Here is a 14,372-nt window from a genome sequence, read left to right on the forward strand (position 1 = left end):
ATGAAGACCTGCAGCTCCATATTACAAGTAAACACTACGTACATAACATTAAATGGGACCATATAAAAACCAATCAGATAGATTATCAACAACTATGTCAACAACTACTTGAAGTGGCGGCATACATCGGCGAAACAACAATGATGCAATGCGCAGACTCATTAACAGACTGCCATCAGTGCTGCTCACATGACTATTCAGAACTCATGGCGCATGTGCTTTGACGGCTCTATTAATCTAAAATTCCAAAGTATCGCTTGCACGTGTTGGTCGCTGTAGCATCAGTTTAGAATATCTCTGACGTTGATGTGCGTGGATGGATCAGCTGTGGCGAAAAACACTGTGCCAACAACACGACTTCAGTGAGAAAATGGTAAGCGTCGATGCAATTCATCTTCCTAAGATTACGAATTTTGGGGCATTCCACTTGCTGTCATTATTTCTTCTTTGTAGACAACAAAAAAGAGTAATTTCCTTACGCGAAAGTGAAACCATGCTGACGAGTTGCCAACATATGTAATGGAAATCAAAGAATTGTTTGGTACGTGGGTACCAACGTAACGTCGTTGCAGTGATTGTATTGTAGTGCCAATAATTCATATTGTGCATTATAACGTAGTAAAAAATACAAGCATTCGTGCTGTACACGCTCTTTTGCTTCCGTGAATTGTCATTGTAGCATCATCCTACTGTGCGCGCGTGTTGATTAAAAAGAAAGTGTGAATCAGTCGTAATGATTGTTCTCAATGACTCTTCGTTTTGTAACCACTTGCTCTCAGGAAGTTTGTGTACGTAGATTGTGTGATGAATGTCTAAACGAAAGCACGAGATATGTTGTAAATCATGAACAGTAATAGGTAGAACTTTGCAACAGTTTGCATTGCGTAGACGACTGACACAAGCCGACTAGCAGTATATCACACTCATATGACTGATTTTTAACGTCGAATATTAGTTAAGCGATCAGGCATGCGAGAATCACTCCTTACGCCTACACATCAAATTCCACCATTGAGCCCTCGATTAATTGTGTTTTGACAGTGTGTTCATGTAATCAGGGTTCTAAGTGTTTCTGCTCAGTAAGCTGTAACATATACTATACCGTCATTCTGATGGTCTTGGAAACAGTATTATGAGCCTTTTAAGAATGGTAATTGCTTTATAAGCTGCTGTATCATATGTTAGTTTCATGTTCCCTGGATTGTTTGTGCTATAAATCTTAATGATGTGGAACGAGTCATTTTACATTCACATCAAAAATCAGTTTGTAAATGTAGCTAAAGCAAAACATTTTTAAGTTTGTTTGCTTGTTTTAAAAACGTACAGATGTGAGTGAGTAATTTTATCCACCATCTTTTACACGTTGCAATAATAGACATTCTTCTGCAGAATAGGAGTAGTTTTCTACTTGGCCGTACGTCAGACATGTTATTCACTGCAAATGATCAAAAATTTTAGTTACAGCAATGTGCACCCAATGTTATGCTGAAGACAGCATTAATGTGGAGTAATGATCGCCTTTTTTTCTTCTTCTGGTATTGTAATTATGTTCCTTTTGAAATGCAGTGGATTATTTACAACAGTCTTCATGAGGAAATAACTGTGAAGCAGTACTGTTAGTCAAAATGCCCAATCATATTCTTTATCAAAAATCATCTGAATTTGATGGTGTTCGCAACAGAGTATGACATTTTTGTTCCCATATAGTAAGCTCTGCCTTATCTGGAACATTTAATGCATCACTGAGTCAAGGCATTTTTCCTGAGAGATAGAAATATTCCATTGTTAAACTCCTATATTAGAAAGGCGATGGAAGAGGTGTCAGTAACTACTGACCTCTTTCATATTAGGATGTCAATAACTGTTGACCTGTTTCACAGAAGAGGCTACCATCCTGTTTCCCTACTGACATTTTCCAAAATTTTTGAGAGGATGATGTATTCTAGAATAGTGTCTCATCTGAGCAACAGTATTTAGAAGTCATATGTGACTTATTGTGTAGTAAAGAAACATAGTATCAACTGCACAATAAAGCACACTATTTTGCCAGTGTTTCACAACTTCTTAATTTAAACAAGATATCCAGTTTTTAATGTTCTGATCAGAAACATAATAGAACACAGCCCAACAGAAATAAAACTTGAAAGTGTTTTCGTTCTTGAGTAATAAGTATGTCATCTGCCACTACCATAGTTAAGATAGATAAAATTAATGCTAATTGTAGGGCTGCTGTTCTGGGCTGCAGGATGGTAGGATTATAGCCATCTTACATCCTGCAGGAAGAGTGTGATGTTGCCTCTGCCTCTCCCCACCCCTCCCCTCATGCCCCCTGAAGTCGTGCGTGTGGTGGCATACAGATATCGTGTTGTGCTACATATCAAGGCTAGCTTGCAAGGTTATAATTTGTTTGTGGTTTAAATTAATGTTAAAACAGTAATGATAATGATCGTAACAGGAACAACACTCAGTTGCTTGTTTCCCTGGGGTGCGAGCTGCAATACCTATTTTGTTGATATGTACACATATATGTACAAATATTTGTACAAATACTTGAGTGCAACAATTTGTGAGGTTATGCTGAGGAATGCTCTTACAGACTTAGTTATATGTAAAGAAGGTGGTAGGCTACATAAATTACTCCTCCTTTGAGCAATTATTATTACATTCCATTTTTGTCGTGTTGTATCTCAAAATTCAGATTTTCGCAATCATTGTACAAGACAGGCAGATAATATTCATTTTACAATTAACAAATGGATATAAAAAGGAGCCTAACATATGGATATAAAACTATACAAGCAGCTTCCCAACACCATAAAATGTATCACAGATTGAAAAAGTGAGATACAACTAAGGACATGTCTACAGTACCACTCTTTCTTATTTCAGTAAGAGAATATTCTGATTACATGTAATAGTACAATAAGTTTCATTTTTCACTATTTGTAAATCAAATACAAAACTCAATCGTGCTACAAAATTGTTTGCATGGTCATGAAACAGAATGGGCAAATGTAAGTAAATATTGTATACTCTTAGGTTTAAGACGTCTCGTACAGTAAAATAAGCAACACAGTACTTGATCAGGATAACCAAAGATAGCGGTGCCACCTGTCAACTTTGACCCAGTACTCCATCAAGATGGGGGTGGGGCGCGGGGGACACTCCACACTCCTATTTCGAAAGTATACAATGTGATGACTGTGGTGTCACTCATTACAAATGAAGACTGACACAAATAAAGCAATAATATTTAATTGCAGAAATAACTTGAAATTCCTGGGACGGTTATGATAATTATGGGGTTTTGTACAGGGACAAACTAAATACATGGCAATGCTAATAATGAAGATGTACCAAAACAAATACCAATGCAAAAATCAAACAAACAAAATCCTCAAGAAAAATTTAAAAAAAGATTCCAGAAATTTCACTTGACCCATATAGCTCAAACGATTTCACGATACCACAAACCCACACATAATCTAGAAACTGGTACCAGAAATTTCATTTGACCCATACAACTCAAATGAAGTCCACGATATCAACAAACCACAACTCACAGATGTAACTATTATCAAAAGTTTGACTTAACCAAAATAACAACACACTCCACGACACCCACCAGTAACAAGTAGTAATTTTGAACTTCAACTAACAACCCAATCCACATTCTCATAAGAAACTACTTCAACATCAGTTCTGATCTCCACATCTTTAAAGAAAATTACACATAAACACACATCACACATCTAACAGTAAAACAACAAAAAACTATAGAGCTAATATGTCGACAAAAATAATAAATTTTTGAGAATATAATAAATTGGATAGATAAAAAAAATCTACTCACCAAGTGGTGGCAGGAGCAATCACATACAAAAGTTAATGAAATATGCAAGCTTTTGGAGCCAGTGGCTCCTTCTTGTGGCAGATTTGTGTAAGGTTAAGGAAGAGGGATGAAGAAAAAGGACTGGCGAGGTTTAGGAGATGTTGAGAAGCATGGAAAAGTCACCCAGAACCCCGGTCAGGGGAGACTCCCCGGGAAGGGATGACAGGGAAATACTGATTGTCAGGGACTGCACTGGATGAGATTTCAAGAAGCTGAGAGCTTAACCCCTGATCTGGGGTTTTGGTTGACTTTTCTGTAACCCTCCCCATTTCCTAAAACTAACCAATCTTTTTTCTTCATGCCTCTTTCTTCCCGTTCAACATTTCTGCCAGAAGCTCCGAACACTTGCACATTCCCTTAACTTTTGTTTGTGTTTGGTCCTGCCACCTCTTGGTTGAGTAGATTTTAATCTCTAGAATAAATTTCTTTTATTTTATGTATATCGTCACAAACTTGTAGATCCTCAGATTATTGGTTTCAGTCAGCAATGAACAACTTCAGAACTGCAGCAAAACATGCAAAAAAGATAATTGTTGCCTGCAGAAATTGTATCACGGACACACTCCCTTTGACTGTTAAACCTGCCCAAAGATGTAAACAACCATGCATGAGCAGCACCTGTTAGACGGAGGGGGGTCTGACAGCCAATCAATTTGTCATTCCACCAGGAAGGAGGTACACAGCTTGTGTTGTCTATAGTTCAACTGCCTAGACGTTCAATACTGCGTTTCGATTGCGTCCGCATTGTTACTTTGTGCCAGGAAGGTCTCTCAACAAGGAAAGTGTCCAGTCATCTCAGAGGGAACGAAAGCGATGTTGTTTGGACATGGAGGGGAGACAGAGAGACAGAAACTGTCGATGACACACCTCGCTCAGACCGCCCACGGGCTACTACTGCAGTGGATGACCACTACCTATAGATTATGGCTCAAGGAACCCTGACAGCAACGCCGTCATGTTGAATAATGCTTTTTGTGCAGCCACAGGACATTGTGTTACAACTCAGCTTGTGCGCAACAGGCTGCACGATGTGCAACTTCACTCCCAATGTCCATGGCGTGGTCCATCTTAGCAACAATGACACCATGCAGTGCGGTACAGATGGGCCCAACAACATGCCGAATGGACCGCTCAGAATTGGCATCACGTTCTCTTCACCGATGAGTGTCGTATATGCCTTCAGCTAGACAATCGTCAGAGACATGTTTGGAGGCAACCCAGTCAGGCTGAACGCCTTAGGCACACTGTCCAGCGAGTGCAGCAAGGTGCAGGTTCCTTGCTGTTTTGGGGTGGCATTATGTGGGGCTGACATTTACCACTGGTGGTCATGGAAGGCGCTGTAATGGCAGTACGATACATGAATGCCATCGTCTGACTGTGATAGGGCAACCATATCAGCAGCATATTGGTGAGGCATTCTTCTTCATGGACAACAATTCACATCTCCATCATCCACATCTTGTGAATGACTTCCTTCCGAAATTGCTTGACTAGAGTGGCCAGCATGTTCTCCAGATATGAACCCTATTGAACATACCTGGGATAGATTGAAAAGGGCTGTTTATGGACGATGTAACCCACCAACCACTCTGAGGGATCTTTGCCGAATTGCCGTTGAGGAGTGGGACAATCTGGACCAACATTGCCTTGAGAACTTATGGATAGTATGCCACAACAAATTCAGTCGTGCATCAATGAAAGAGAATGTGCTACTGGGTATTAGAGGTACTAGAGTGTACAGCAGTCTGGACCACCACCTCTGAAGGTCACGCTGCAATGTGTGGTTTTCATGAGCAATAAAAAGGACGGAAATGATGTTTATGTTGATTTCTCTTCCAATTTTCTGTGCAGGTTCTGGAACTCTCAGAACCTAGGTGATGCAAAACTTCTTTTTATATGTGTACAACTAGCAAATTGTCTACAGCTCAAAACAATAAACTAGACCATGATGAATAGTATTACTGCCATACATATGAAAGTTTAAATATGATGAGGCATACCTGTTTTATAAAAACGTGTCTTGGTATACTGGAACCTTAGTGGCATTGTCAAAAGCTAAACACAGAACCACCGCCAACATCGTCACACATATATAAGTAGTATTATACACAAGAGATCTTGTCAGCAGCACTACTGTTCAAAGCAATCTCTCTCTGTATCAATGACATGCATGTGTATTATAAAGTGTTTGCGTTGTTCTAATTGATCATCCCACAGTGCTCAGGTTGTTGTGTGTATTGCTGCGTCAAATCTTAAGAGGTGACTTCTTGATCACATTGCCTCCAGTTTCCACTCATTGCTGTTTTGTGTCTGGCATGAGGTGGTGTAACAAAAACAAATAGGTGCACAAGATCAGTTTTCGTTAATTTTAAGAGAGTCTGAACATTGCTGAGAAATTTGTACTCTTACTCCCTTTTGATTTTCAAAAAATATTATATCTATCCTGCCTGTAGCTTTTATGTAGTTAATTGCTAATTTGAGGTGTACCATTATCTTTCTTCTGAAATGCCTGTGGCTTCATTTAGGCTCGTCTTGTGCGTAGATTCTCATTGAGTAAAATGTAGCCAGTTTTAACTCGGCTGAATAATTTTTAGCTTTTGAGATGGAACAGACATTGTAAAAAAACTGAAGCAACTTGCTAGTAAGTTTGTTTGATGGATAAAAACTTGCCTCTCAAATAATAGAGCACAGCAGCAATCGTCTTTTTCTTTCAGATTTTATTAGACAAGTCTAGATTTCATTTAGTACCTAGCCAATATCAATGCACTATTTCGTGGTATCAATGCGAATCTTAGTACGTTAGTCACTTGTTTTTCGGGTAGTCTTGAACAAACTGTGACAGAAACCGGAACAACAGGGGACTGACCTACTAGGACAAGAGTTGATGCCATGAAATAGTGCATTGATAGTGGCTAGGCACTAGCTGAAATCCAGATTTGCTAATAAAACTTGAAAGAAAAGAATGACTGACTGCTGTGCTCTGTCATTTGAAAGTCGTATCACAGTCGCTGAGTGCACTCACGTACATAATGGAAGGTAACTTGATAAACTTGCCTCGTTATAGAATTTTATGATGGCAGTTTATTTCCATTTGAAAGAAAAATACATAGCATAACCATTTTCACATGTTGACTGTCACGAGGGGAAAGCCGGCCACAGAAGAGGCTTATGCCTGACACCATGTATCCGCCAGTGGCTACAGCAGAGCCTCATGTCTGAGGCTGTATCCCAGCCTGACCTGGTGGTGAAACATCCATCACTATGCATGTGGCGGTCAGCATGTGAAAGGTGGCACGAACAAAGGTTTTCTGCAAAGAGAGTTAACTTTTGTCTTATGGAATTGTATGGAATGTACCTACAAAAATTAGAAGACATCACTGCCATCTCTGTGTCAAACCAATTCTCAGTGCTCTACTATTAATCATCATTAGCAATTAGACTGACTCAGCTGGGTTATGGCCTCTTCCACACCCCCTCCCACTTTTTTTTATTGTATTCTCGGCGTGTCTTGTCTCATTAAATCCAACAAAGTATTTTTTTTTTTTTTTTTTTGTATGTTAACCATCTTTTCACTTTGGTATTTTTCCTGCCTACCTCCATTTCATTTTCAATACAGTTTTAATTATAGCATCTATTCCCATCTGTTCTCTAACCCTTTTATTTGTGTTTCCTAGTAATTTCCAACATTTATGTGTCCTTAGCTTGCAGAGGAACCCCTCAATTTTTGATTATTTTCTTATTGAAAGTCCATATCTCACTCTTGTAAGTCAGAACTAGTGGCCCTCACTTTTCAGACACATTGCAGGCCTAGTTTTGAAAACTGTTTAATTTAGAATTACACTTCATACTAATTATATTCCTCCTCCTCCTCCTCCTCCTTCTTCTTCTTCTTCTTCTTCTTCTTCTTCTTCTTCTTCTTTTTCCTCCTCCTCTTCTTTGTTGTTGTTAGATTTGTGGATTGTATTGTTAATCAAGGACTCCCATCATTGCCTGTTCTACACCATCTCACTTCTGCTTTAATAACATCTCCTGGTATTCTTGCCTTCTCTATGGGTACTCTTGCAATATCTGGCCATCTCCTTCTACATCTTCCTCATGGTCTCTTACTAGTTAAGCTTCTGTCACTATCTCCTCTTCCATTCTCATAATATATGCATATCATTTCAGCTTTGTTGTTTTTGTCTTGTCCTTTAGTCTTGACCTGTCTGTCCTTTTTCTGGTGTCCTCATTTCTGATTTTATCCTTTCTTGTCTTGCCTTCCATACCTCTTAAAAATCTGCTGGATTCATTCATTCTTCCCTTTTTATTGTAGCCCATGTTGGCGTACTAGTAGTGCATGCTATAATGGGTTCATAGTAAGTTGAATATATTTTCACTCCTATGTTTGATTAACTTCTCTCATTAGTAGTTGATGTATCTGCACTAAGATGAGCAAAACAATGTCATCAGCACATGTGATTCAGATATATTCCATTGACCTATACGCCTTCTTTCTTTCTTTCTTTCTTTCTTTCTTTCTTTCTTATCTAGGTATGTGATAATTTCCGTCTAGAGCTGCAGAGAATACTGCCTCTTTTTCTTTTACTGCATTGTGTGAAATATATATGTAGTAAATGAGACTTCTTGGCAGATTAAAACTGTGTGCTGGGCCAAGATTCGAACTTGGGGCTTTTGCCTTGCGCAGGCAAGTGCTCCACCATCTGATCTACCCAAGCATGACTCATGAACCATGACCCATCCTCATGGCCATATTTCCACCAGTACCTCGTCTCCTACATTCCAGACTTCACAGAAGCTCTCTTGCAAGACTAGCTCCCCTGGGAGAAAGAATATTGCAGAGAAATGGCTCAACCACAGGCTGGGGGATGTTTCCAGAATGAAATTTTTCACTCCACAGCGGAGTGAAAATTTCATTCTGGGTATATGTAGCAACTTGTACCCTGCCGCAACAGGACTTCAGGAAATGAATAAATTCTGAATAAGGAAATATGACTGGAGAGATATGCTAACTGTTATACTGTGTACTGTTAAAATAATAAGTCTTCCCCTTTTGCTGGGGGGGGGGGGGGGGGGGACTGAAACCAACTTGTCACCAGAAATTCCTGTGAGTTTTGAATTCAAATTCAGACTGTTTTCAGTTAATGTTGTTCGTTGTTCTTCTTCACTGAAGCCATTCTCAGTCTTCCTGCATCATTCTTTCCTTTTGGTTTATAATTGAAATGAAATGATTGTATGGTATAGATGGCTGGGAGTGCCCCCAACCCCCTTCCGGGGAAGTTCGGCTGCCAAATTGCAAGTGTTTTAAGTTGATGCCACATTGGGTGTTTTGCATGTCAATTATGATGATGACAACACAATGCCTAGTCCTCGAGTGGAGAAAATCTCTGACCTGGCCAGGAATTGAATCCGAGCCTGCTGCATGGCAGTCAGATGCGTTGACCACTCAGCCAAGTGGTGGACAGTTTATAATTTATTACTTGTTTACTAATTTCTTCCCCCCATTCTACTTATATGTTGGTTCCATTTTATCCATCCTTGATCTGTTTCCTCATTTACAGAACATGTGTTAAGTTCTTCTCTTTTAATCTTGTTTTATATTTGATCACTGAGGATACATCTTTTAACATTCCTTAAAAATTTCATTTCAGCCGACTTTATTTCCTTTTGTCTTTCTTAGTTAGAGACTAAGACTCACTTCGATGTATTGGTAAAGGGACAGCCATCACTTTGTAAAATTTTGGCTTTGTGTCCTTCCCTGTATTGCCACACGGCGTTCTGTGTAGTGCGCCACGTATCGTTTGATACGTATTTAATTTATTACTGTAGTTACATCACTTTTTGTGGAGTTGTTAAATTTTGCACCGGTCTTCTGAGATACATTTCACCATGTGAGGTAGCTTATAGGATACTGGATTCGTATTAAACATGGACTCTAATCCCTATTTAGTCATACTGATTTAGTTTCTTTTAAGTTACTACATGTGAATTCCACTGAGCAGAATGACACATTGATTAAGACAACAGACTTGTATTTGGTTTCCAAACCGTGTACACCAAACTGATAAAAGTGAATGTTGAGACAGTTCCTATGAAAATGGTACCAGAAAATTCCCTCAAGTCCTAGTAACTGCCCCTTCCTTTTTATCTGATTTTTCAGGACTGAAAAAGGCCAGCACTAATTTCCACTCGTATTCTCCAACTGACTCAGTGCTCCATCTCTAAATGTTGTTAATGTCAATGTGTTAATCTGATTTTCAGTCCATGCTACGACTCATATTACAACTTTATATATCTTCAGAGAAAGATTCATATTTCATTTTAGTATCTTTGCTACTTTTGTCATTTAGTCACCTACTTTGAGGTATTTATTTGTCTCAGATTATGCTCAAAGAACATTATTGGCATCATGACAAGTTTTTGTGCTGCAGCTTAGTGATGTACTGGCACTAGCTCTAGCACAGGTTGTGATTACATCATTCTCCACGTATTTATTTGGGAGCGTTATTTATGCAGCATTTATGTGTAAGACCTCAAGAAATGAATGCGGGTATGCAAAGATTAAATAATTTTTACTTTTGTGAACCAGTAGATTCTGCCATTTTTTATATTTACTGACAGCAACTATATTGAACAGAACACCATAAAAAACAGTGTATAAAAAGGAACAACTTTTTATTGGCTCAAGGGTCACTTAGTAAAGAAAAACTAAGGCCTGTGAAAAAGGCTTTGCTCTTCAAATCAACTGCACGGAGGGATGTTGTATGACCACGGAAGAGGTGGAAGGATTATCTCGGAATTCCTAATTGAATGAAACAGACTGTGTGGTCGACCATGAAGATGATCTTATATTGTTTGCTTAATATTTACTTGATTGTAATGGTATTTTTCAAAGAAAATTGTTTCCATCATCTGTAGTAACAGTGGCTTGTTTACAGTATACTACCACTTGCAGATTTATAATGAACACTGCTAGTCCGCATGTTGCACAGTTGTCAGAAACAATACTCTGCAGTTACAATACACTTTGTCATCAAATAGTAAATCATAGCCATGCATCTTGTTTTGTAACTACTTGGTTTATATAGTTGTGTATTGTCATAGCTACAATAGGGCCACTATGACAAGATCACTCAGATGGGGTGAAGTGACCCTCACACGTCTTAGAACTGGACACTGCCCTCTCGCTCATAGCTGTTTTACTATGACAAGAGGATTCCCCATTTTGTGATGCTCTCTATCCGCCATATTTTAACAGAGTGTATTTTATGCTGTGATCCAAGGGCAGAAGCAAATATTGGTGGGAATCTGCCCCCTATTTTAGCTGATGATGAGATGGGTGTGACTAAGGTTTTAAAGTTTTTTGATGTGTCTGGACTCTGACCTAAACTTTTAGGGTGGAGGTTGTAGTGTTTTGCAGTGTGGCTGGTTCTTTTTTTTTTATTCTTGCGGTCAGTGAGCCACACCCATCTGCTTTATTGTTTCAGCTCCTTATACCACTTTCTTCCTGTGTCATTAATGTTTTACTACTTATGCAATACTTTGTTCCGTGGTTCTGAGAGGGTACGCAAGTTTTCCAGCAGCACAATGTTTTACTTGCTGTTTTATCTTCCTGTTTTGTGTATTTTACTGACAATCGTCTCAATCTCTTTTCACTCGAGCACTAAAGGCATTGTTCTCCACATTCAACAACAAGATTAATTACAACCTTAACCGAGGCATTTAAAATTTGCCAGCTCTTTGAAAAGGCATGGTCGAGATCCTTCCCTAATCTGATGGGACTGATGACTTTGCTGATTGGTGTCCCCTCCCCCTCCCCCCCCCCTCCCCCTCAATAAACCAACCAACCAACTAACTTCACCAGCTCTCAACCAAATTTTCAACTTTCAATCTAACCAAACTTCGGGCTATGCTACAGACCAGCCTATCACCGCAACCAAGTTGCGGTTTTTTTTTTTTTTTTTTTTCTGTGCATTGATTCATAATGTTCCACAGATCCCGTCAAGAATGAGAGCCTTCTGGGATACCATATGAAACAGGCCAGGGTACACATTGAGTATGTATACACACTGAAAATAAAATATCACTGTGCTGCTTACTGCAGGGAAGAGGGTCAGAAAAGTGGAGATATAGAGAAGAGGAAAAGCTACTTTGGGTACATTGCTGGAATAGAAGGCGGTGTAGTGCAGGATTGGAGGAAGGAAGGTGATAGCTAGGTGAAGGACAGGGACTAACAAAGGTTGAGGCCATGTGAGTTTGTTCCCTGTGTTGTGGTTGCATGTAGGTGTTTACTGTTCCTTTTTACATTCATTCCTGTAGAGGTTATCAGTAATGTGTAACAATCGAAATTGTCAAGGATAACCCTAAACACATGAACACAATTGAAGTATGATGTAGCCAGTTATGTGCACACTGACTAAGAGGTGAAATGTGGAGAAAAGTCCTACTTGAATTTCACATTACGACTGCTATGATTCCCTAGCCATCTTGGAACACTGCCCTGGATGAAAGGTAGGTGGGATGTCTCTTAGTCCTTCAGGTACTGTCATCAATGAGGCTATTTGAAATGCAGCACCCTTACTGTTTTGGAACAAGGTCATGAATCACTGGGGATAAGAGTGGTGGAAAACTAATGACAAGCTGTGCTTTACTAAGTCAGCTACACCACTTTTCGTGAAAATTGCAATAGCAAGGAGAAGACGTGATCACATTGAAATTTACTTCACAGACTAGGGTCATGGTAATACACAAATGACTAGAATTACAGAACTACACTTGCACTCTGAACACAAGAATTCAGTACAGTTTGAAGTCATCATGTGTTGGAATCACAGAATCTAGATGTTGTGGTATGCAGTCAAAAATGGCGTGGGTATGCTGCTGGAGAAGGCAGGGCCATGTAGTTTGTAGGGATGATCACAAAGCTTCAACAGTGGTTGCTGAAGTAATGGAGTGAATAAGTTGTCGACATACCCTATCCCAGACATGTTGAGTGAGTCACACTTTAAGCAAATGTGCAAGCCAGGAAGTGGTGGCACCTGTTTTTCTTTGAAGGCAGCTTGCACATTCCTCGTCACGTGTGTCCGGGTGTTGTCCTCTTGAAATGAGACATGCGGAGCAGCCTATAGAAGAAACAGTGCCAGGGCATGAGCTATCTTTGCAGTACCCCCTATTTTGGAGTTGCAGCAACTCGGAACAGGAATTAAACTGTTTTTGATTATGGATATGAAAATAGTGTCTACCAAAAAAAAGAAAAATTGACGAAGTTAATTATGAAAGAAACTCTAATTGTTGAGCGACCCTTAAAATGGAAAGATTGTAACAGGAAGGTTTCCGCCCCTCGAATGAAGGTATGTTTTTAAAATGAGAAGCACCCGTACTCGCCAAAAGTTGTAAACGACACACATTTTGGAAGCAGTATAGCGTTAAGGTCGAGTAATAGTGTCAGGTGCATAGAGGTTGTGCACTGTATGTGAACGTTGTAGGGCACGGACCAGAGATCAGTGTTTCGGGGTGCCATACGCTACATTCCGCACGTTGGTTTTAAGAACATATAACTAAAGTTGAATAAATACTAATTTTCCGAAACTTTGCTCCAAAGCATGAAGCACATGTTCCAAGAAACCCACACTGTAAAATTTATACAGCTAGATGCATCTGGCTGGTAACTGTTGACGGTCACTCGATTTGATCATTCTAGCAGTGCAGAAAATGGGGGGAGAAAAATGGTTTCATGTTCTTGTTAAATATTTTTACTTGGGCGGCGGGGGGGGGGGGGGGGGGGGCGGATAGCTGAGATCACGTCGAGGAGAGCATTGTAAAATTCCATAATATCATACTGCAGTACAGAGAAGTGTAAGTGCCCTACATAACTGAAGCTGTAGATGTTTCAACTGAACCGAGTGCAAAACACCCATCGAGGTAATTACAAGTGAAGAAAAGAAAAATGCGCTGTTGATGGCAGGATGGCTGACTGTCGGGAAAAAGCCGCACCCACAAGAATATTGCAAAGCAGCGTTTGTGGATTGAATCTGGATCCATCGCTGAAACAGCAAAACAATGCTGTTATGGACGGACTGAGAACGGCAAAATTCCCGATTCCAACGAGCTCTCGGTGTTCTAGAGAATAGACCTTAGTTCTCTGTTTCTCGTTCGCGCTTCATGGAAGAAAAGACCAATAAATAAATGGGATCAGCTACAAATGACAGATGAATTGCAGTACTGCGGCTGTGGTTTGAGTTTCACATTACACCATCTGAACATGTACATGACTGCGTAAGTTCGCTCTTAGGTAAGGCTATCAATCACTTCAGGTGGGAAAAATCGGTTTTTAAGTGTTCTGAGGCCAAAACGATATAAAAAGCAAAATGACATCGGTTATTGCCATGAGAGTGGCGCTAGACATGTTCAGTATTCTGTCCACCGGTTTCTGCCACAAGTTGAAATCGAGAAACAGTATGTTCCATAACAAATCGGAGTCTAT

The 14,372-nt window shown here is 39.7% G+C and overlaps 1 protein-coding gene across 1 annotated transcript in view; it reads left to right on the forward strand.

The window, feature by feature from the left end:
* The first annotated feature begins 293 nt into the window (after positions 1 to 293).
* LOC124780746 (tRNA-dihydrouridine(16/17) synthase [NAD(P)(+)]-like) overlaps positions 294 to 14,372 on the forward strand; it is a 247,119-nt gene continuing 233,040 nt past the window's right edge. The window contains exon 1 of the mRNA XM_047253803.1: positions 294 to 373. Coding sequence (XP_047109759.1) covers positions 317 to 373 — 57 coding nt within the window. The 5' untranslated portion in view covers positions 294 to 316. The remainder of the gene's footprint in view (positions 374 to 14,372) is intronic.

Source organism: Schistocerca piceifrons, chromosome 1, assembly GCF_021461385.2.
Source record: "Schistocerca piceifrons isolate TAMUIC-IGC-003096 chromosome 1, iqSchPice1.1, whole genome shotgun sequence".
In the NCBI taxonomy this organism is placed as follows: domain Eukaryota; kingdom Metazoa; phylum Arthropoda; class Insecta; order Orthoptera; family Acrididae; genus Schistocerca; species Schistocerca piceifrons.